This window comes from Danio rerio, chromosome 10 (genome assembly GCF_049306965.1).
Source record: "Danio rerio strain Tuebingen ecotype United States chromosome 10, GRCz12tu, whole genome shotgun sequence".
In the NCBI taxonomy this organism is placed as follows: domain Eukaryota; kingdom Metazoa; phylum Chordata; class Actinopteri; order Cypriniformes; family Danionidae; genus Danio; species Danio rerio.
This window is the reverse complement of record NC_133185.1, coordinates 15304385-15325767: the sequence shown is the minus strand read 5'-3', so window position 1 is coordinate 15325767 and position 21383 is coordinate 15304385. Positions and strand designations below refer to the sequence as shown.

General features: G+C 39.0%; 1 protein-coding gene across 3 annotated transcripts in view; it reads left to right on the top strand.

The window, feature by feature from the left end:
* Positions 1-21383, top strand: part of musk (muscle, skeletal, receptor tyrosine kinase) — a 96229-nt gene that overhangs the window by 52545 nt on the left and 22301 nt on the right. The window contains exons 7-8 of one of the 3 annotated variants that reach the window (NM_001004503.2): positions 2982-3141; positions 10499-10505. In NM_001004503.2, coding sequence (NP_001004503.1) covers positions 2982-3141; positions 10499-10505 — 167 coding nt within the window. Of the gene's footprint in view, positions 1-2981; positions 3142-10184; positions 10506-21383 lie in introns of those variants that run through there. The other 2 variants (XR_012385814.1, NM_001114892.2) reach the window with 2 other exon arrangements.

The window sequence follows — 21383 nt, the reverse complement described above, 5'->3', positions numbered from 1 at the left end:
TGTGTTGAAAAAATCTTCTGTCTGTTAAACAGAAATTGGGAAAAAATCTACAAGCGGTCTGATAATTCAGAGGGGCTAATAATTCTTACTTCAACGATATATATATATATGTCTGTATATATATATATATATATATATATATATATATATATATATATATATATATATATATATATATATATATATATATATATATATACATATATATATATTGCTATTCATGCAGTTTGAGTTAATGATGATAAGGACAGATGACCCCTGACCCTAAGAGCATCTCTGGATCTTGTGAGATGTTATTAGCTGTTAGTTAAACGGAGCGCCTAAGTGTGGTTTTGGCAGGACTCTTGGGCTCATTGGTTTTCTTTAGCCAGATGAAGTGCTTCTAAAATCAGCTGCATGAGCACTTTGTCAAATATAGAGGCGCGATCGCAGCATGAGATTGACATTCCTGCAGGCTCTCATAAACTCAACAAATCACATTAGCAAAATAGCAGCAGCCTTAACACATCCAAATGATAAATAGAAGGATTTGTTATAATTGTCGGAATAATCAAGCGACATGAATTTGACCTGTCAGTTCCCTTCAGTATCCAAATCTGTTCTGTTCTGTTCTGTTCTATTTGTATGGTGAAGAATATTACTGGCTATATGGACGTAATTATAAATAAAAATAGCTTTCAATTACACATTGAATGCACTGGAATGTCTGTGCTATTAAAGATAATGTCATAAATGTTTAAGTTATAAAAATAGGTTGATTGGATGAGCCTTATTTGTAAAGCTTATGCACACTAAAGGGTTTTTAATTTGTTAAGTATGTTTAATGTTTTTTAAAGGTTTACCTATAGGCTGCAATTACTTAATACAATTTTAAATAAATAATAAAAAATACATTTATATCAGCCATTACTACAAACTTTAGCAGTGTTATTTTTAGTATCAACAAAAACTTTTTTTTTAATTAAAAATGAAAAAAATAAAAATTATTATTTTGAATTTTTTTTTATTAATTATGTTTTTTAGTTATTTATTTTATTATTATTTTACTTTATGTTTTAGTAATCTTTTAAATAAAAAAAAGATTAGTACATTAAGTCAAGTAAAAAAAAACAAAAAAAAAACAATACTTTTAATTGATATGTGATTGGGATGCTGACAATGGAGGTGCAGATCCAAATGCAGGTGTATTAACAGGAAAGTCAGGCAAGCAATGATCAACTATGTACAAACGGGTGTATACAGGGAATCCAGAGTCAAAGTCAGTAAACAGGTGGATGGTAGAAAGGCAGGCGGCAGACGGCAATAAAAAAACAACAAAGCAAGTGTCTAATATGACAAGGCAAGGTAAGGAAAGGTTTTAAAGTTGTAAAGTTAACAGTACAGTTAAACAAGACTTAGCACTGATGTGTGTGTGCCGTTTAAATAGTGCTATAATCAGTGCGTGTATGTGCATGTTATCAAACTGAAACAGGAGCAGCTGTGTGTGAGGTGCGTGACGGAACTTGTAGTCCATATACCAGCGGATTTGTAGTTCTTTAGCGAATTGTGTTTACCAACGATCTGCAGCCGCTAGATTGCTGGTGATAATAATAATAATAATAATAATAATAATAATAATAATAATAATAATAATAATAAAATAATTAAATAATAATATTAATGGGCGAGGCAGTGGCGCAGTAGGTAGTGCTGTCGCCTCACAGCAGGAAGGTTGCTGGGTCGCTGGTTGGAACCTCGGCTCAGTTGGAATTTTATGTATGGAGTTTGCATGTTCTCCCTGCCTTTGCGTGGGTTTCCTCCGGGTGCTCCGGTTTCCCCCACAGTCCAAAGACATGCGGTACAGGTGAATTGGGTAGGCTAAATTGTCCGTAGTGTATGTGTCATGCCTGCTGTAGTGCCATCTTGTGGTTTTCTGGACACTAGTTATGTTTTGGTTTGTTTCCTGCTTTGTAGTTCACGTGATCACTAATTGTTTCCAGCTGTCTGTCATTGTCTAATTATTGTTGTCTTTATAAGCCTTGTTATGTTGTGTTTAGTTTGCCTTTGGATTTTTGCAGTTTGCTCATGCACCCTGTTCACCCGATTCTGGTTTGTTTTGTCCGACTCTTGTCTGTACCCAGTCTGCTCACTGACTCGTCGTTTTGGTTCATTTGTTTGTTCACTTTGTTTTATGTTATGATCATATTTTTGAATTCCTGTTCTAACTTTGTTTGAAACACTTTTGTTTATTGGGTTGTACTTTTGTCTCTGTTCGGTTTTTGAACATGGCCTGTCCCCTTATTATTAAAACTTCTATTGCTGCACTTGGATATCTCTTGTATTTTGTAAGCCCAGTATGAGTGTGTGTGTGAATGTGTGTGTGGATGTTTCCCAGAGATGGGTTGCGGCTGGAAGGGCATCCGCTGCGTAAAAACTTTACATTTTTTAATAAACTTTTAAAGCTGGATAAGTTGGCGGTTCATTCTGCTGTGGCGACCCCGGATTAATAAAGGGACTAAGAGGACAAGAAAATGAATGAATGAATAATATCAATCTCACAGAAAAAAATTCTCAAACTGGCTTTTTAAAAAACAGTGATTTTACTGTGAGAGTGACATGGTGGCTCAGTGGTTAGCAATGTCAGATCACAGCAAGAAGGTTGCTGGTTTGAGTCCCAGCTGGGACAATTGGTATTTCTGTGTGGAGTTTGTATGTTCTGCCCGTGTTGGCATGGGTTTTTCTGGGTGCCCCCCCACTGTCCAAAGACATGTGGCATAGGTGAATTGAATAAACTAAATTGGCCGTAGTGTATGTGTGTGAACGAGTGTGTATGCATGTTTACCAGTACTGGGTTGCAGCTGGAAGGGCATCTGCTGTGTAAAACATATGCTGGATAAGTTGGCAGTTCATTCTGCTGTGGCGACCCCTGATAAATAATGGAATGAATGAATAATTTTACTGTGATTAAAGGGTGTCTCTGATATTTGTTTTCTTACCTGCAGATTTCCGGAGCATCTGTGGTGGAGACACTGGTGGGGGAAGTTATACTGTCAGTTCTGCAAGTGGTTGTCCATAAACCAGCACTCTACACCTGTCAGGCTACTAATCGGCACAGTGGAGGAGAAAACACTGTCAAAGCTACAGCAAAGATAACAGTTTCAGGTGAGTCATTTCAATAGGTTGATATTTGCTTTAAAAAAGTATCCTATTGCACTAAATATCAATAATAATAATACTAAAAATAATGACAATAATACATTACATTTATAATGTGCATAAAACCCAAGGCGCTACAACAACAGAAAAATCAAAGCAATAAAATACAAGGATTCAATAAAGACAAATTATAAAATATAAACACATTAGGATGATGAAGAATCTAAAAATGCAGTCTTAAAAAGATACGTTTTTAACAACTTTTAAAGCTAGCCATCAAAGTGATTTTTGCTTTCTCTAAATTTTTCTTTGTTTTTTAAATATACATTAAATGAATAGAGTTTCCTGTAAACAAAATATTTCTATATTTACAAATTTATTTTATTTTAATCAAACAACTGTGGTAGCAATACCTCTAGCAACTATGGTAGAATATAGCGTTACCTGAGCAGAAAACAAAAAAGATAATTTTAGCTTCATTTGCAAAAACAAAGATAATTCAGAAGATATGAATCGATAACAAGAAAGAAAGAAAGAAAGAAAGAAAGAAAGAAAGAAAGAAAGAAAGAAAGAACCCAATTGAGGGCTTTAATATGAGAAATATGGAAAACCAAGCAGGACACAGGTGAACATAATAACAATTTACATGTTAAAAATTGCCTCTATACCCTCATTCACACAGACTTCATGAGTCTGAATAGAAATTACACTGTCTGATTAGATTACCCCTTAACAGTGCACTGTATACCATCGAACATGTATAACATAGTAATTGTGTTTCAGTCACAGCTTTTGAGTCCATTTATAGTGCAGGAGGCAGGAAGTTTCAGATTCTAAAAAGCTATTTATTATACAGAACATCTGAAAGTGCAGAGTGATGTCATCAAACTGGATAATTTAAAAACAAAATTATCATAATGATATGGCATTACTGGAATACACTACCTAAAGAAATGTGGGGTTTTAATAAAATAATTAATAATTACATTCAGAAAAATGTCACAAACATATTTCACAAACATTTTAAACACCACAGATGTGTTTGTGCTGTATAACATATGAATATTAAATGGATAATAAATTAATTGAACAATCTATGTGTCAAATTTTAGGTTACATTTTTTATCAGAAATCCCATATTTAATGTGTTTTAATGCTCTAAATATTTTAATTTTACTTATAACAATTGAACAATCATCTCAGGTCTTCTGTACATAACAAAGTAAAAGAAAAAAAAAGAAACATACATATACATATCACAGTCCTGAATAATACAGTCATTCCTCCAAGTTACAGCCACAATCTATTATCATAAGGCTATGAAGTCACCAGTCATAATGTAGTAGCAAAATCAATTTTAAATGCTTCTGTTAATAAAGGCCCATGAAACAGGGCCTTGTAAACACCCAAACCCCCCCCCCCCCCCCCCCACCCCCCCGCTGTGACCCACTGTTTCTCCATATGCTCCTCAGTCTGCTTTGTGTAAATATGAAGTGAGTTTCAGCAGCTGTGATTCTGGTGCCACTATTTCAGCTTCTCCTGTGTTTGCAAAGCTGTTCTTCTGCCTCCTCAAACCCTGTGCAAACATGCCTCAAATGCCATTCTATGATGCTTTGGCCATGAAGAGAATGTATACGATACAATTATAAAAAAAAATGTATATAATAATTAGCAACAAATTGAATATTGGCTTGTGCTGATATATATTTTTTTTTCATATTTGTTACATATTCCATGGTTTTTAATACTCTAAATTAGCAGATCCCAACAGGGGGCTCCCGGCCCACAAGAGGGCATCAGCAAGCTTTGTGGGGGGTCGCGTCATATTTTTAAATTTTTTTTTAGCAGTTCACAATTGGGTGAACAATCTTGTTGCTGTAAAAATCAAAAATAATTTTATTTTAAAGAAAATGGACGAATTTGTAAATCGTCCTTCACAAAAAAGACATTGTCTCACTGATTCGCCATCAGCAGCTAACAGCAATGACCCAAGCATACTGGACCCAGGTGAGAAAGCTGCAAACATTTCGGGGTGCAGCGCTAGCTATACTGGAAACACAAAATGCAATGTAAAACGGGGAGTGACAGAGACAACTGAAGTATATATCCACTTGCAGGTTTAGTCAGATAGTCAGGCAAGCAATGGTCAACACACGTGCAAACAGATGTATAAAGGAAGTCCCGAATCGTAGTCAAAAGTATCAGGCGAGAAGTCAAAAGCCAGGCAGCAGAGAGAGACAAAAAGGCAAGCAAGGCTAAGTCAAAACACTGGAAAACAAGACAAGGAAAACACGTTGTAATGTCACTTTACAGATGAACAAGACTCGGCAATGGAAGGGATTGTGTGAGCTGCTCACATAGTGTGTGAAATCAGTCTTTGACAATCCTCAGGCGGTGCAAGTGTAATTATTTAGAATGAGGAAGCATTTATGTCTGTGAGCGGAGTGCATGTATGAAAATGTAGTCCAGAAAAGGCGGATTTGTAGTCCAATGTGATTATGAGTAAGATCCAGCGATTGTAACTTCGAAGATCACAATCTTCCCAATCGCTGATTGTGACACGCAAAGGTTCTTGCCAACAAGTGCATGAGGTCGTTCAAATTAATAAGAAATTTGCAGACGACTCATCCTCAATACCGTGACAAGCCAAGAGCATTTTTTGAGCGCAAGGCAAAAGAATTGACAAACAGCCAAAATGATATGAGGGATGTCACAGCTACTGACAAGAAACGTTAAAAAAATATCCTACGCAGTTGCTGAAAACATTGCCAAAGCAAAGAAAGGGCACACAATTGCAGAAACTTTGATTTTGCCATGCGCAACAGAGATTATCAAGGAATTATTTATAGAGGATAAATCAAAACAAATGGCCAAGATACCATTATCAAATAATATGGTATGAATAAGAAAATGAGATAAAAGAATATTTTTTTGTCTTGTAAAGAGCTCCATACCACGACGATGGCAAACGATATTTTTGAAACTCTTGATACATTCATCAGAATAAATGAGATTAACTGGAGTGACTGTATTGGGGTCTGTGCTGATGGAGTTGCCGCAGTGACTGGCTGGCAGTTGTTTGAAAACAACATTTTTAGTCATCCTTACTGCAAAACTTTACAATTGATAATATCACTAAATGTGGAGGGAGGCCTTACAATATTTTCCAGGTGAAAAAGGGGTCTCAGGCAAAAAAAAAAAAGTTTGGAACCACTTTTCTACAAGTTGTATTTTTACTAACGATTCATATAGAAAGTTTTGTACCATTTTCAGGTAAGTTGCTTCAAAAAAGTTACTCATCACTACTTAAAGGTGATCTATGTATATATTTCTAATGCATAAAAATACATAAACATGTTTGCAGGTATTTAAGAAACATGCCATATTTAAGTCAACATTTTTGTTTATCTGAAAACAATGATGAAGTCAGTTATTTTGCTTTGAAAATGGTCTTTCGTGGAGTTCCACATAAGGTTATTAATTAGCAAATAATATACATATTATGAGCATACACATTAGGCGAACAGGTTACATTGTAACCGAGTGTCATAAAAACACGCAACTTGAGGAGATTTGCAGTAATAAGCGATTTGGCTGTTTACACCAGACGCAACACTAAAGCATTTTAAACATAGCCATTCAGAAGCACAGAATATGCACTCACTTACGGAATGGTGAGGTTTATGATCTAATTAACAAATATTAAACCTCTTTGACATTAAGGGCTCTATCATACACCCGGCGCAATGTGGTGCAATGCGCGACACAATTGTTGTTTGCTAGTTTCAGCTTGGCTCAAGAGTTGTTTTGGCGTTTTGCGCCACGCTGTTTAAATAGCAAATGCATTTGCGCTCATATGTGCGCCCATGGGCGTTCTGGTCTAAAAAGGAAGGGACTCATTGTTGGCATGTTGCTATTTTAAGAAACTATAATAGATTTTTCAACAGACCAGAACAAAGCCGGTCTGTTGTCCAGCGCAGAGCGCGTTAGTTGTGTGCTTTGCTCACACACTGCTTAATACACACAAGATGTAGAGGAATACCTAAATATCTTTAAATATGAAAAAGAATAAAAATATTAAGAATGTATAGGCTATAATAAGGATATATATAGGATATAAATATAAAGGATTAAATTATAACAGCATATTATTTTCCAGCCTACATAAATATAAAAATCATACTTTCATGCCTTCTTCATCTCGGGGGGATTTTTTAGCTTATTCGTGACAATTTGCTTTTGTATAATGTTATCATTATCAGCAATATTATATATTATATACATATTTATATTTGTTTTATTAAAAACAAGCTTAGATTTGCCCACCTGTCAGGTTTCAGACCATATGGGACACAGCATGTGTATTTGGATATAACTCAGTTTTTTGACCACACTTCGTTATTATTGTTCATTTATTCGTTTGCTGGAATTTAGAACTGAATTTATAAATAGTTTTAAAACTAATCTTTGCACTTAACAAACAAAATTAATTATTTATAGGCTAATTGATGTCTGTGCATACAAGGTTTCCCTATCCACGAAATTAAAAGTGAAAGTAGATAATGAGAGGCCTTATCTCTCTTTCTCGCGCTGCAGATGCTCTGTTTAACTGTTTTCTTGCTAGTGAAACGCTCAGTTTTTCCACCTACAAAGTGCTATGCATGTGTTATGGCATGACGCAACTGGCTATTAAAGGAGATGGGAGATGAGACTCTGATAGGTTTATTCTCAAAACAAACCTATAACTCATTAAGAAAATAAGCTCAACCCTTTTAGACCATGGGCTATGGCACAAAGTGGATTTTTCCATCCTCATATTAGCAAAAGTGGATTCTGATATGCCCTGAGTGCGTTTGCGCCCTGCTCTTTGCGCAAAATAATGTGTAATCACTTAATGCCAGTGTAATGTTTTACTTCTTTTGTGTTCAAGGAAGTGATGTTATACTCTTGAATAGAGAACATATTTTAAGTTTTGGTACTTTTTTTTTTTTTTTTTTTTTTAGTTTTTTTTTTTTTTTTTTTTTTTTTTAGGAAACGTTTACTTCATTACATTTCCCAATTGAAGCTGTGTAAAGTTCTGGAGGGAAAATTTGAAATTTGAAACCTGCTCTACATTTCTGAGATGGGAGAGTGGTTTTTAATTTTTGATCAGGCTGAATTTTATCAGTTAAACTGGTAAACGGACCGGCGAGGCAGTGGCGCAGTAGGTAGTGCTGTCGCCTCACAGCAAGAAGGTTTCTGGTTTGCTGGTTCGAACCTCGGCTCAGTTGACGTTTCTGTGTGGAGTTTGCATGTTCTCTCTGCCTTCGCGTGGGTTTCCTCCAGGTGCTCTGGTTTCCCCCACAGTCCAAAGACATGCGGTACAGGTGAACTTGCGGTAGGCTAAATTGTCCATAGTGTATGAGTGTGTGTGTGAATGTGTGTGTGGATGTTTCCCAGAGATGGGTTGTGGCTGGAAGGGCATCCGTTGCGTAAAACTTGCTGGATAAGTTGGCGGTTTATTCCGCTGTGGCGACCCCGGATTAAAAAAGGGACTAAGCCGACAAGAAAATGAATGAATGAAAGAATGGTAAACGGAACATGAATTGCACTATATTTTTATTAAACCTACTGTTCTCAAATCACTATGTCTATTATTCAAATAGTCAATTCAGAGTGAATTTTACTGATTCAATTGATATATTCAGAGTGAGTTTCCAGTAAATGATTCACTAATTCAATTAATATGTTCAGAGTGATTCAAGAGATCTGATCAGAATTTCCAGGAAATCCTTTATTGATTCAAAAGATATGTTCAGAGCAATTTACTATTTTTACAAACTGATCTGAATGGGGTTTGGCTTGTGAATGCGGATCACAAATTGCAGGGAACTGTTCATTTGTTAATTGGACTGATGACTGTTCACAAGTGACCAAGGTCAATGATTCCAGTAGTCCATTCAGAGTGAGTCTCCAGTAAATCATTTATCACAGCAAAAGATCTGTTCAAAGTGAGTCTCCAGTAAATAATTTACACATTTTATAAACTGATCTGAATGTGGTTTGGCTTGTGAATGTGGTTTTACATGTACTTGGATTGTCATAAATTATCAGTATAGATATCAAAGTATGACAAGTTAGTCAATTCAATTACCTTGCAAAAAAGAATCATCAGTGAGTACTTTTACATTTATTACTTAAGTAAAACAAAACTAAAGTAGTTTTTAGACTTTGCCTCAAGTAAGATAGACCCTTTTCACGTTTCCGGGTTTTCTTCAAAAATAATTTTCTAGACAAGCAAAACATATTGTCTTGTTTTCAGAAATAATATGCCAAGATTAAGTGAGTTTTTCCTCAAAACAAGCAAAATAATCTGCCAATGGGGTAAGCACAATAATCTTATGCCAAAACAAGACTAATTTGCTTACCCCGATGGCAGATTATTTTGCTTGTTTTGATGAAAAACTTAATATTGAAGTATTACTTCTAAAGCAAGACAATATGTTTTGCTTGCCTAAAAAAGATATATTCTTGATTTAAGAATTTTTAGATATTTTGACTAGAAAGAAGACAATAAACCTAAGTAAGAAAAACATTTTTTGCAGTGCAGTAGTGAAAGCCATCATAGTTTTAAAAACTATGACACTATGAATGGGAGAGTATATAATAATTTTTTTACAATCTTATTTGCTCAAATAATAATAAAATAATAATAATTTTTTAAAAAAAACTCCACGATGATGTTATAAAGACTTTAAAAAAAAGAAAGAAAAACATTTGTGTGAGACTGATAACGGCAGCCAGAGGAGAGAATAATTAAAATTATAAAATTACTGTCCTGTCATATAGATGCAGCATTAGAAATGCCTCGCATGAGTGGAAATTCGTTTTTTATCATTTGAAGCAAAGATGATATATTATATTGATACAATAAAATATACATACATTTACAAAAATCTTAATATTAAAAGCTTTCAAGGATTTAAGATGCTGATGACTGTTAAACGCATCATAACAGGCTTGTGAAAAGGGTCCATTAAAATTAGGACTTTGTACTTATACTGAAATAGTGTATTATTGGTGTATCTGAACTTTTGGAACACTCCATTTAACTGGTTTATTCTGTGAAGTAGATTCTTGAAGCATCAGGAGGCCTGTTAAACGTCACACCTGCTGGATCTCCAGACAGACCCCCCAAATACTGTGCCTGTCACACGCACACACACACACACACACAGAAACACTGAGAAACACAGATCTTTACTTCTCACAACCATGATCAGGCCTGCAGACTCTCTGACATTAAGCAGATCTTCTCTCTACTCTTCTCTGTTCTTGGTTCTGCTCCTGGTGGCCGTTTCTGGATCCTGTACATTTCCCGTAGAATGGAGGTAAGACAATATTTTGTGCTCTCTTAAATTCTTATTATAGCTTAGCTAAGGTGTAATCTATCTATCTATCTATATCTATCTATCTATCTATCTATCTATCTATCTATCTATCTATCTATCTATCTATCTATCTATCTATCTATCTATCTATCTACCTATCTATCTATCTATCTATCTATCTATCTATCTATCTATCTATCTATCTATCTATCTATCTATCTATCTATCTATCTATCTATCTATCTATCTATCTATCTATCTATCTATCTATCCATCTATCTATCCATCCATCTATCTATCTATCTATCTATCATTTTAAACAGATTTTTTTTAGTGACATTTAAGACTGGAGTAAGCATGCTAAAAATTAGGTGATAAATCACAGAATTGGATTTTTTTAACTGCATCCAATAAAACATAGTTAATTTATATTGCAATAATTTCAGTAATTATTGATGTAATACAGCAAAAAAATATTATTCTATGATTGTATACTATAATTATTATTATAGTTTTTTTTTTTTTACATTTGCACAACAATTAATGTATTTCTCAAAACAATTAGTACAAAGAGCAAAACCTAGTTGATAATCTGCAAAAGCGTGTCACATGCTCAAAATGGATTGCTCATTCCTCAAAAGCAAGTATTGATATCAATTAAAGTGTCAGTGACATCAAGATGAAAAGCCCTGACACCTTTTGTTTATAAACAAGATCAAATGGCTTTGCCATGTTTTCATTTTTACAGTTTACTCTGTACATTTTTTCCAGTGCAAAAAAAGTCAAATTTTGGTGACACTTCCTGAAAATTCTCCATAGAGCACTATTTACTATTTGCGCAGCCATTTGAAAACTACAGTAAAGTTAGACATCACTGCGTTTAGTGAGGTACAGTATCTGAGTACAAGACACTGAATATGCATGTTTCACATTTTTACCACATCTGCCAACACTCCGCTCTTCAGCACAAAGCTGACAACCCCCCCAAGCTCTTCACTTTGCGCGATCCTCGCCATCCCTGCAATGAATGACTCGTTCACTTAGCTGACATTAATACAAGTGTCTAGCATAGCAGCATCTTGTTGTCATATTTCATAACATTGTTTGCTTATTTTATTCAGCAAAGCTAGCATAAGTCTAGAATTTAGTGCAAGTTGGTGCTACTTTGCCTTATAATCAGTGCAGTGAGTGCAGTGAGTGTCTATATAGTGTCTATATTATCATCAATAACGTTACTTGTTAAGCACAAAAGTTCATAACATAGAAACGTAAAAAACTAAATCATACCTATGAAATGTTCTGCCTTTGTGCTTTGTTTTCTTTGTTTGTTTATTACTGTACCCGTACACAGCGATAAAGTCCACCATCTTCACATTGGCACACTGTCTTGACCAGTGTGGTGGAATGACATTTGTCCTATTGACGCACGCTCAGGGTCCCAATGTGATATCTAGTGTTTATATCTATGGTGTGTGTTAGGCTGTTGAACTAAGGGTTGTCCTCTCACACACTCTCTCCATAGTGACAAAACAACGCAGTGAACCCCCACAGCTTGTGGACAGAGCTGATTCACAAAGTGAAATTTGTAATTAGCCTATAAAAAATATTGTCGGAGGAACAACATAAATGTATATCTTTTTAACAGATACCTGTTTTATTAGTAGATAACATCATGGACAGCTAAAAATGCATGTCATGTCATTTACCCCTATATTGATCTACAAATATATAATTATATATGAATATGACAGTAAGGACGAAGCAACTTCTCCAGGTTCTTTGAGAAGCAGACCGAAAAAGCTATGTGCACTTTTGTCTATACACTCACACTCACACACACACACACACACACACACACACACACACACACACACACACACACACACACACACACACATATATATATATATATGATATATATATTAGTGCTGTCAATCGATTAAAAATTAACTAATTAATCACACTTTTTTTATTAATCGCGATTAATAGCACTTAAAATACTGAAAAGTGTAATTTCGGCTATTCAAATGTAAAATTAATGTAAACGCAAGATAAAAACTATTTAAATTCAAAATATAATTGTTTATTCAAATTTTTGTTTAACTTGTAACACAGATTTCTTATTGTAAACAACATATCCACAATAAACCATCAAGATCCTGGCTTGACAGCCATAATTATTATAGAAATAAAAACACAGGCATGTTAATGACATTTGAATTTTAAAACAAGAAATGCCAATAAAGAAAAAATGATTTCCAAGCTGGATTCTAAGTGGACTGCAAAAAATGCCAAAATAGGCATAGCAGATATGGAAATTGGAAAATTATAATAACAATAAAGTATTAAATACAAAAAATTACACTCATTGTAAAATTGTATTGCTGTCAGTTGAGAACGTTATGATAAAGTAGAAACAATTTTGCTTAATTGTGCTTTACATTCATCCAGTTGCTAAGACAGTCCAGTCCAGACATTCCAAGTCTCCTGGAAGTTGCGGAAGTATTCGTAAATGCACAGAGACTCCCGGATGCCCGCAAATGAATGATAATCTCCCGGAAATCTGCCAAATGATTATATACAGTTGAAGTCAGAATTATTAGCCCCCATTTGATTTTTTTCTTTTTTAAATATCTCTCAAATGTTGTTTAACAGAGCAATTACATTTTTACAGTTTGTCTGATAATATTTTTTTCTTCTGGAGAAAGTTTTATTTGTTTGATTTCATCTAGAATAAAAGCAGTTATAATTTTTTTAAGGCCATTTTAAGGACAAACTTATTAGCCCCTTTAAGCTATGTATATTTTTTTCCCGATAGTCTACAGAACATACCATTATTATACAATAACTTTCCTAATTACCTTAACCTGCCTAGTTAACCTTATTCACCTAGTTAAGCCTTTAAATGTCACTTTAAGCTGTAGAAGTGTCTTAAAAATATCTAGTCTAATATTATTTACTGTCATCATGACAAAGTTCAAATTAATTCACATTAATTAATTCTTTTATCCTGGAACTTGTCTTTAAAAAGTGCTTCTTTGGCATTATCCATGTTTCTTTGCATGTTGAACATGTCGACCACCACAGGAAGTAAATAAAAACCCTGCAACTGCGTTAATTGCGTCAATTTTTTTAACGCGTTAATTATTTCAAATTAATCGCATCATTAACGCACTAATTTTGACAGCACTTACATATATATATATATATATATATATATATATATATATATATATATATATATATATATATATATATATATATATATATATATAGTGGTAAAACAAAATCACAGGACCTTTTTTTTATTTATTTATTTGATAAATGTGTTTCCATTATAGCTTGTTATATGTATATGTCATAGCAGATTCTTTCTTGGTGGCATGGTGCCTCAGTGGTTAGCACTGCACTGTCACCTCGTGGCAAGATCGCTGGTTCGAGTTCAGGCTGGATCAGTTAGCATTTCTGTGTGGAGTTTGCATGCTCTCCCTTTGTTTGCGTGGGTTTTCTCTGGGTGCTCCGGTTTCCCCCACAGTCCAAAGACATGCCCTATATTTGAACTGGATGAACTAAACTGGCCATAGTGTATGAGTGTTTTTTTTTAAATGAAAGAGTGTTTCACAGTACTGGGTTGCAGCTGAAAGGTCGTCCGCTGCTTAAAACATATGCCGGAATAGCTGGCGGTTCATTCCACTATAGCGAGCCTTGATAAATAGGGGACTAAGCCAAATGAAAAAATGAATCAAGATTATTTTTTTCAGTTAAATAATTATTTTTTTATGTGCATTCAAATGCACATCAAAATAGGTGGATGGAAACATAGCTAGTGTAGTGCTGACATCTAAAAAGACATCAAATTTGGACTGAGAACTACAAAACTACAACTGATAAGAAACCTGTGTGCAATAAAACAAACAAAAGCCAGATCCTGACAGTACATCGCACGACTCAAGTCAGCTACTCACGGAATCAGTCGGAAGTTTTTCAAAAATCTCTCACTGGAAAGAGGTGCTCAGATTGAATCCGCATGTTTCTGCTGATTGAAATGATAAATGTAAACATCCACACATGCGCTGAATAACACACTACAGTCCTGCCGCTGACGCCAGACGTACCATATGGTCATAGTTACACATGAACTTAAATAAACCGGGCCATTATCCTTCGCTTCAGATTCAGCATCTGGATGTAGTTACAGCTGAGTGAAGCAAAATGAACTAATTGTGAGAAATGTGCTTTATTTCTGTCTGTCGTGGAGGTGTACATGAGTCAGGAAATGCTTGGAAAACTTGAAGGGACATCTTTAGATGACTTGAACCCAGAACAACCATTTTGTTTTGTAGAAGTCGACACTAAAATATATATTGTTGCTTGTTCAAACTACTTGTTTAAAATGAGCTGAGATAAGCAATTGTTGTAATTTCTTTTGACAATTGATTTGTTTTATGTTCAATCACACCTAAATTTTAAGTTACTAAACATTAAGTTAACTTAGTTTTGTGTTGGGAAAACATGAAGAAATTGTGTTGGCTGATCTAATAGATAGTTCCCAGAATGCGTTAAGACAGGGACATGTTCACAGCAAGAAGGTCGCTGGTTCGAGCCCCAATTGGATCAGTTGGCGTTTCTGTGTGGCGTGTTCTATGTTTTCCCTTTGTTTGCGTGGGTTTCCTTCGGGTGCTTTGGTTTCCCCCACAGTCCAAAGAAATGCTGTACAGGTGAATTGGGTAGGCTAAATTGTCTGTAGTGTATAAGTGTGTATGGATGTTTCCCAGACATGGGAACTGGAAGGGCATTCGCTGCATAAAACATGTGCTGGTTGTTGGTTCATTCTGCTGTGGCGACCCCAGATTAGTAAAGGGACTAAGCCGAAAAGAAATGATGAACAATTCATGTTCATGAGTTCCTTAAAACATATACATATATAACATGATTCATGTTTTAATATGGAAATTATTCATAAAATAACTTTGCCTTCCCAGTAATATTTATTTTCATAGATATTGTAATAAAGGAGTTGTCCAACACTAACAGTTGAAGTCAGAATTATTATTAATATATATATATATATATATATATATATATATATATATATATATATATATATATATATATATATATATATATTCTGCCAATGTAAGTAAAATAATCATATTTTTGCCTTTGACATAAAACTATTTTTCTTATCTCATTGGCAGAATATTTTGCTTGTTTAAAGGAAAAAATCACTTCTTTTGGCATATTATTTTTTAAATTTAAAATGTTTTGCTTGTCTAGAATAAATCTTCTTGATTTAAGACTTTTTAGAAATTTGGACTAGAAACAAACAACAGATTAGAAATCTAAGAAAATCACTTTTTGCAGTTTATGGAACGCTCTGGTTACTAAGGTAACCCTCATTCCCCGAGGGGGGAAACAAATGCTATCGTGGATTTTATGGGGATTTCGTTCAGAAAGCCAATCGTCTGAAATAGTATGTAAACGGGCCAATGAAATGCCAAATGATATGGCAGCTTCAGATTTGCGCACCTGATGCTTGTTGCAATCAATATAGCATAAAAGCACAGCGAAAGCAAGATAAGGCAAACTTTTTCAGCTGAAGAGATTTATACCTACAGCTAAGGAACAATCATTATAGCCATGCAATTTAGCATTTCTATTCCCCTCCTCGGGGAACGAGGGTTACCTTAGTAACCCCTTCAAATGGGGAATTCAATGCTATAAGTAGATTTAATTCACCTATTGAGAAATGTCTGGAAAACGCCATAATGACTGCACCTTACCTTCGCCTCCGATGAGAGGATAGCCAGGTAGAGCATGAGCGCACCTGCATCATATAGAGGCGCGGTCTTCCAACGTGATCCTGGCCCTTACTTATCCAACTTCAAAAAAGATTTATGGATTTAGAAATATCTTTCGGGAGCCGCAAGGGTCTAGATAATTTCTAGGAATTTAAATGCGACAGTACAGAGGCCATCTGCTACCCAAAAGGGGAGATATGATGGCAGAATATACGGACTAGCCCTGAGAAGGGGAAGTAAGCATATAACAAAAATGGTTAGCGAGGAGGGAAGACACAGGTCCATCCGTGAGAGGAGACTACACCGTGGCTGAATAAGCATATGGGATTGTCTAATGGGGATCAAGCATAGCGGGCACCTTTACCCAAAATGAGGGCAGACCTACAACGTAATGGGCCAGCGAGTGACTCCTCCGCTGAGTCAGAGCTGGGGGCCATGGAGGAATCTGCAGGGCTCACCTAAGTGGGGAACTTTACTGATAGCATGAATAAGCACACATATCTCCGTGTTAGGGAGAATCAGGCACGTGCACACATAGGGCTCAACCTGTGCAGTGCACATGCCCTTTTTAGTCTTGGATAGAAAGTGCCCTTCCAAAATGATCAAAAGTGATCGGTCCCGCCCTTCAGTAGGCGCGCGACGACACCGCTCTTGAGTACGCGCGCGACAACACAGCTGATCAGTATGCGCGCAATAACACCGTTCTTCAGTACGCGCGCATCCACTCTGCAGATCTGCAGCGCAAATCCACCCCCCCCCCCCCCCCCCGAACTACAAAACATCCTTTTTAAACATCATTTATACTGTACATGCCCTTAGGACGGTCTCTGCACGGGCCTGGGGAGAATGGTGCAGCAAACGTGTTTCAACACCTTAATCGAGTTGTTTCCTCAATCACCAAGGGTTACCTAATACCTTTGATAAACTGGCTCCACTCGCAGATTGCAGATTGCAAAACCTTGCAGAATTTATTAGGTGTCACCCAGCCCGCAGCTCTACAGATGTCTGTTAGAGAGGCGCTGTGTGCACGCGCCCAAGAGGATGCAAAGCTCCCCACTCCTGGGGGACACGGCTCGCCCTGGCTCTGGTAAGCAAGGGAGATGGCATCCAATATCTAGTGGGCCAACCTCTGTTTCTATACGGCACTTCCCTGCTGCCGACCACCATAACAGACGAAGAGCTGCTCAGATGATCTAAAGCTCTGACTACAGTCCAGATAAATTTGCAAAGCCTGAACTGGACAAAGTTGAAATGGCTGGCTTGCAGGCTCACTACCTGGTCTTTAAATGGTGTGGTAAGAACCTTGGGCACACATCCAGAGCGGGGTCTCAGGACAACCTGAGAGTAAGCTGACCCGAATTCCAGGCACGAGTCACTGACTGAAAGTGACTCTATGTCCCCGACCCTCTTAATCCATGCCAACGCGACCAGCGGAGCTGTCTTCAGGGACAGAAATCTTAAAGATACTGAGTGGAGTGGTTCAAAGGGATCTGAATGCAGGCTTGTGAGAACGAGGGCGAGATCCCAAGAGGGCATGAGAGGGGGGCGGGGTGGATTATTTCACCTAGTGCCTCTGAGAAACCGGATGAGGAGGTTATGCCTTCCCACGATGCTGCCAGCCACCGTGTCATGATGAGCGGAGATGGCAGCCACGTAACCTTGAGTGTGGAGGGTGACAGCCTGCTCTCCAGCTTCTCTTGGACAAAAGAAAGCACAACACTGATCTGGCAATTTCGAGGATCTTCTCTACGAGAGATGCACCTTTCAGTGAACCACTTCAGGGCGTAGGCACGCTCGAGGAGGGGGCTCTAGCCTGACTGATGGTATTAACCACCACAGTCGGTAGGTTACTAAAGTCTTCCTCGCGTCTAAGGACCACACGTGGAGGTTCCAAAGATTGGGCCGAGGGTGCCAGATGGTGCCCTGTCCCTGAGAGAGTAGGTCCTCTCTCATAGGGATCTGCCAGGGAAGGGCCGCCGCATGGAGGAAAAGCTTTGACATCCACGTCCGGTTAAGCCAGAGGGGTGCAACTAGCAAAACTTCTCCTTGTCCTTCCTGACTTTGCACAGTAACTGCACCAGCAGGCTCACTGGGAGAGTGGCATATTTGCGCATGCCCCGAGGCCAGCTGTGGGTCAGTGCATCGTGCCGAGAGAGCCCTCCGTCAGGGGAAAAAAACAACAACTGGAAATGAGCGTTCTCAGGGGAAGCAAACAGATCGATCTGGGCTTCCCCAAATTGCGACCATATCAGCTGAACAGACTCAGAGTGGAGTCTCCATTCTCTGGGAGTTAAAGGCTGCCTTGAGAGCGAGTCGGCTGCACGGTTGAGCTTGCCTGGAATGTGAATGGTGCACGATTTCAGCCACGTATGACTCCAGAGGAGCAGACGGCGGGCAAGCTGAGACATGTGGCGAGAGCAAATATCCCCCATGCAGTTTATATACACCACCGCCGCCGTGCTGTCCGTCCTGACCAGCACGTGCTGCTGCTCCAGCACCAGAAAAAAATAACTGTGGAGAGCGAAAAACACTGCCAACAACTCTAGGCAATTGATATGCCAATGCAACTGGGTTCTGTTACACAGGCCCGCAGTTGCATGCCCGCAACACACAACCCCCCAGCCCAAGCTGGAAGCATATGCTGAAACAACAACATGACTGGATGCCTGTTCTAGAGGCACTCCGGCCTGTAGAATCGAGGGGTCATTCCACGGGCTGAGGGTGCGGGGACAAACCACAGTAACAGTGATGTCTGAGGACTCAATCGTAAAGCCAGTGCTGAAGTGGTCTCATAAGGAGTAATCCGAGCGGCGTGACAGCGGCTGCGGATGCCATATGCCCCAGGAGCCTCTGAAATCATTTCAGTGCAACCACTATTTTGCTGTCAAACTCTCTCAGACAATTCAACACCGGAGCATCTCCGGAGAGGCGCGCCGTCTTGGTGACCAAGTCCAGCTCCAGCCAGAGAAAAGAGATCCTCTGCATGGGGGCGAGTTTGCTCTTTTCTCGGTTGACCTGAAGCCCCAACAGGTGGAGGTGCTGGAGCACCTTGTCTCTGCATAATCAATTGCTCCCGAGAGCGGGCTAAAATCAGCCAGTTGTCAAGATAATTGAGTATGCGGATGCCTGCGAGTCGAAAGGGCGCTAAGGCACCCTCCGCGAGCTTGGTGAAGACCTGCGGAGACAGAGAGAGCCTGGAGGGGAGGACTTTGTATTGCTAAGCTCAACCTTAGAATGCGAACCGCAGAAAACGATGGTGATGTGGAAGAATGGAGACATGGAAGTACTCGTCCTTCAGGTCTATTGCTGTATATCAATCCTGAGGTTGAACTTCTGCGTGAGCATTCTGAATGGCAGCTTGTGCAGACAGCGTTTCAAAGTGCACAGATCTAGGATTGGCCAAAACTCACCGCTCTTTTTGATGAAGTACGAGCTGAAAATCCGCTCTCCATCTCGGCTGGAGGGACCGGCTCAAAGGCATGCTTCGCCAGGAGGACAGTAATCTCCTCTCACAAGACAGGGGCAAACAGGGGGCTGACCCTGGTGAAATACACACCTGTAAACTTTGGGGGTCGTTTTGCAAACTAAATCGCATCGTCTAGTCTGATTGTCCGTATGAGCCACCGCGAAGGGCTGGCCCACGCTAACCAGGCAGGAAGAGCTCTCACTAATGGACTCATCGCTACAATTGCTGACGTACCAGCAGTGGGGCAACACGGAGTGGGTGTGCTTATGCGGGAAGCGTGTGGGTCCCGAGGAAGAGCTGGAGGCGAGAGATTCACTCTCGCCTCGCACCCAAGCTCCGAGGGGGGACTCAAGGGGTGGGAGAAAGGAGACTGTCCTCCCAGCGCCTGTGAGCCACTGGCGAAATGCACAGGACCTGCGACCTGGAAGGCATAGCTTCCTAGACTGGCAGAGTTCGGGCTGTCATATCCAGGGAAGTGGAAATGTGCTCTTTCATTGATGTTTGCATGGCAGTGAAAAGTGCCATTGAAAATGGGGTCGGGCCCTCCAGCAGGAAAAGAGCAAATTCCCTCTCCTCCGCATTACCTGTCTCAGGTATGCTTTGTGGTCCGTTACCGGACTTAACGGCACCCTGGGCAGGGGGGGCTGTCTGCTTCCGAGGTGCTCGACGAGCCTGCTTTGCTGGAGGTGCAGGCGGGGGCAGGGCAGCTATCTTAGATGGGCGCCCATCTAGTTGGTCCGACCGCGGGGGTGGGGGATAAACCATCTCCAACCCCACAGCCGAATCAGCCCGGGAAAGCACAGCTAACATGTCCATTTTAGGATCTGTATTGTCAGTGCTCACCTGCCCGGAGGGGGCGAGCGAGTCTGGATCCTCATCGGACAATAAAGGCCCACCTTCCGATGCAGCAGTGGACATCTGGTCCCTGGTGTCATCGAACGTATGGGCTACCATCTCTTTAGACGGATCGCTTCCTCCACTTGAAGCTTGGATGGAGCATTTGGGGGAGCGGGAGGTCCACAGGCCCGGAGGCGATGGATAATCTTTCACTGGAACCCTCAGATCTGCCCAAGTGCCCACTGCAGGAAGAGGGAAAAGCCCAGCTTGATTGTCTGTCGCAACGTGTATGCACTCTGGACCAGGAGACCACTCTTGTTCATTTGAAATCGCTGGATAACAGCAGGAGGAACCCTCATCGACTCTCTCAGAAGGCTGTAGAAATCTCTGAAGTAAAAAAAGGTTGCCTCATCTTGCTTTCGCTGTGCTTTTAGGCTAAATTGATTGCAACAAGCTTTAGGTGCGCAAGCTGACACTGCCAATTCATTTGGCATTTCATTGGCCCGTTGTAACGACAAGCCTGACACGGGGGGATCCATTTGCAGTATTTAATTGACACAGTTCAATCACAATCATACAATACGCACTAAAGTGCGAACTCACATCAACAGTTTGCAATAAGGATTGAAGGGCTGGCAGCTGACAGACACAGAGTGATATAACAGGCATGGATCAGTGGCAGGCGGCGTGGTTCAGAGTCCAGATACAAGCAAGGTTCGGGGCAGGCAGAAGGCAACTCAGAGTCAGAAACAGTCCGGGGTAATACACAGGAGA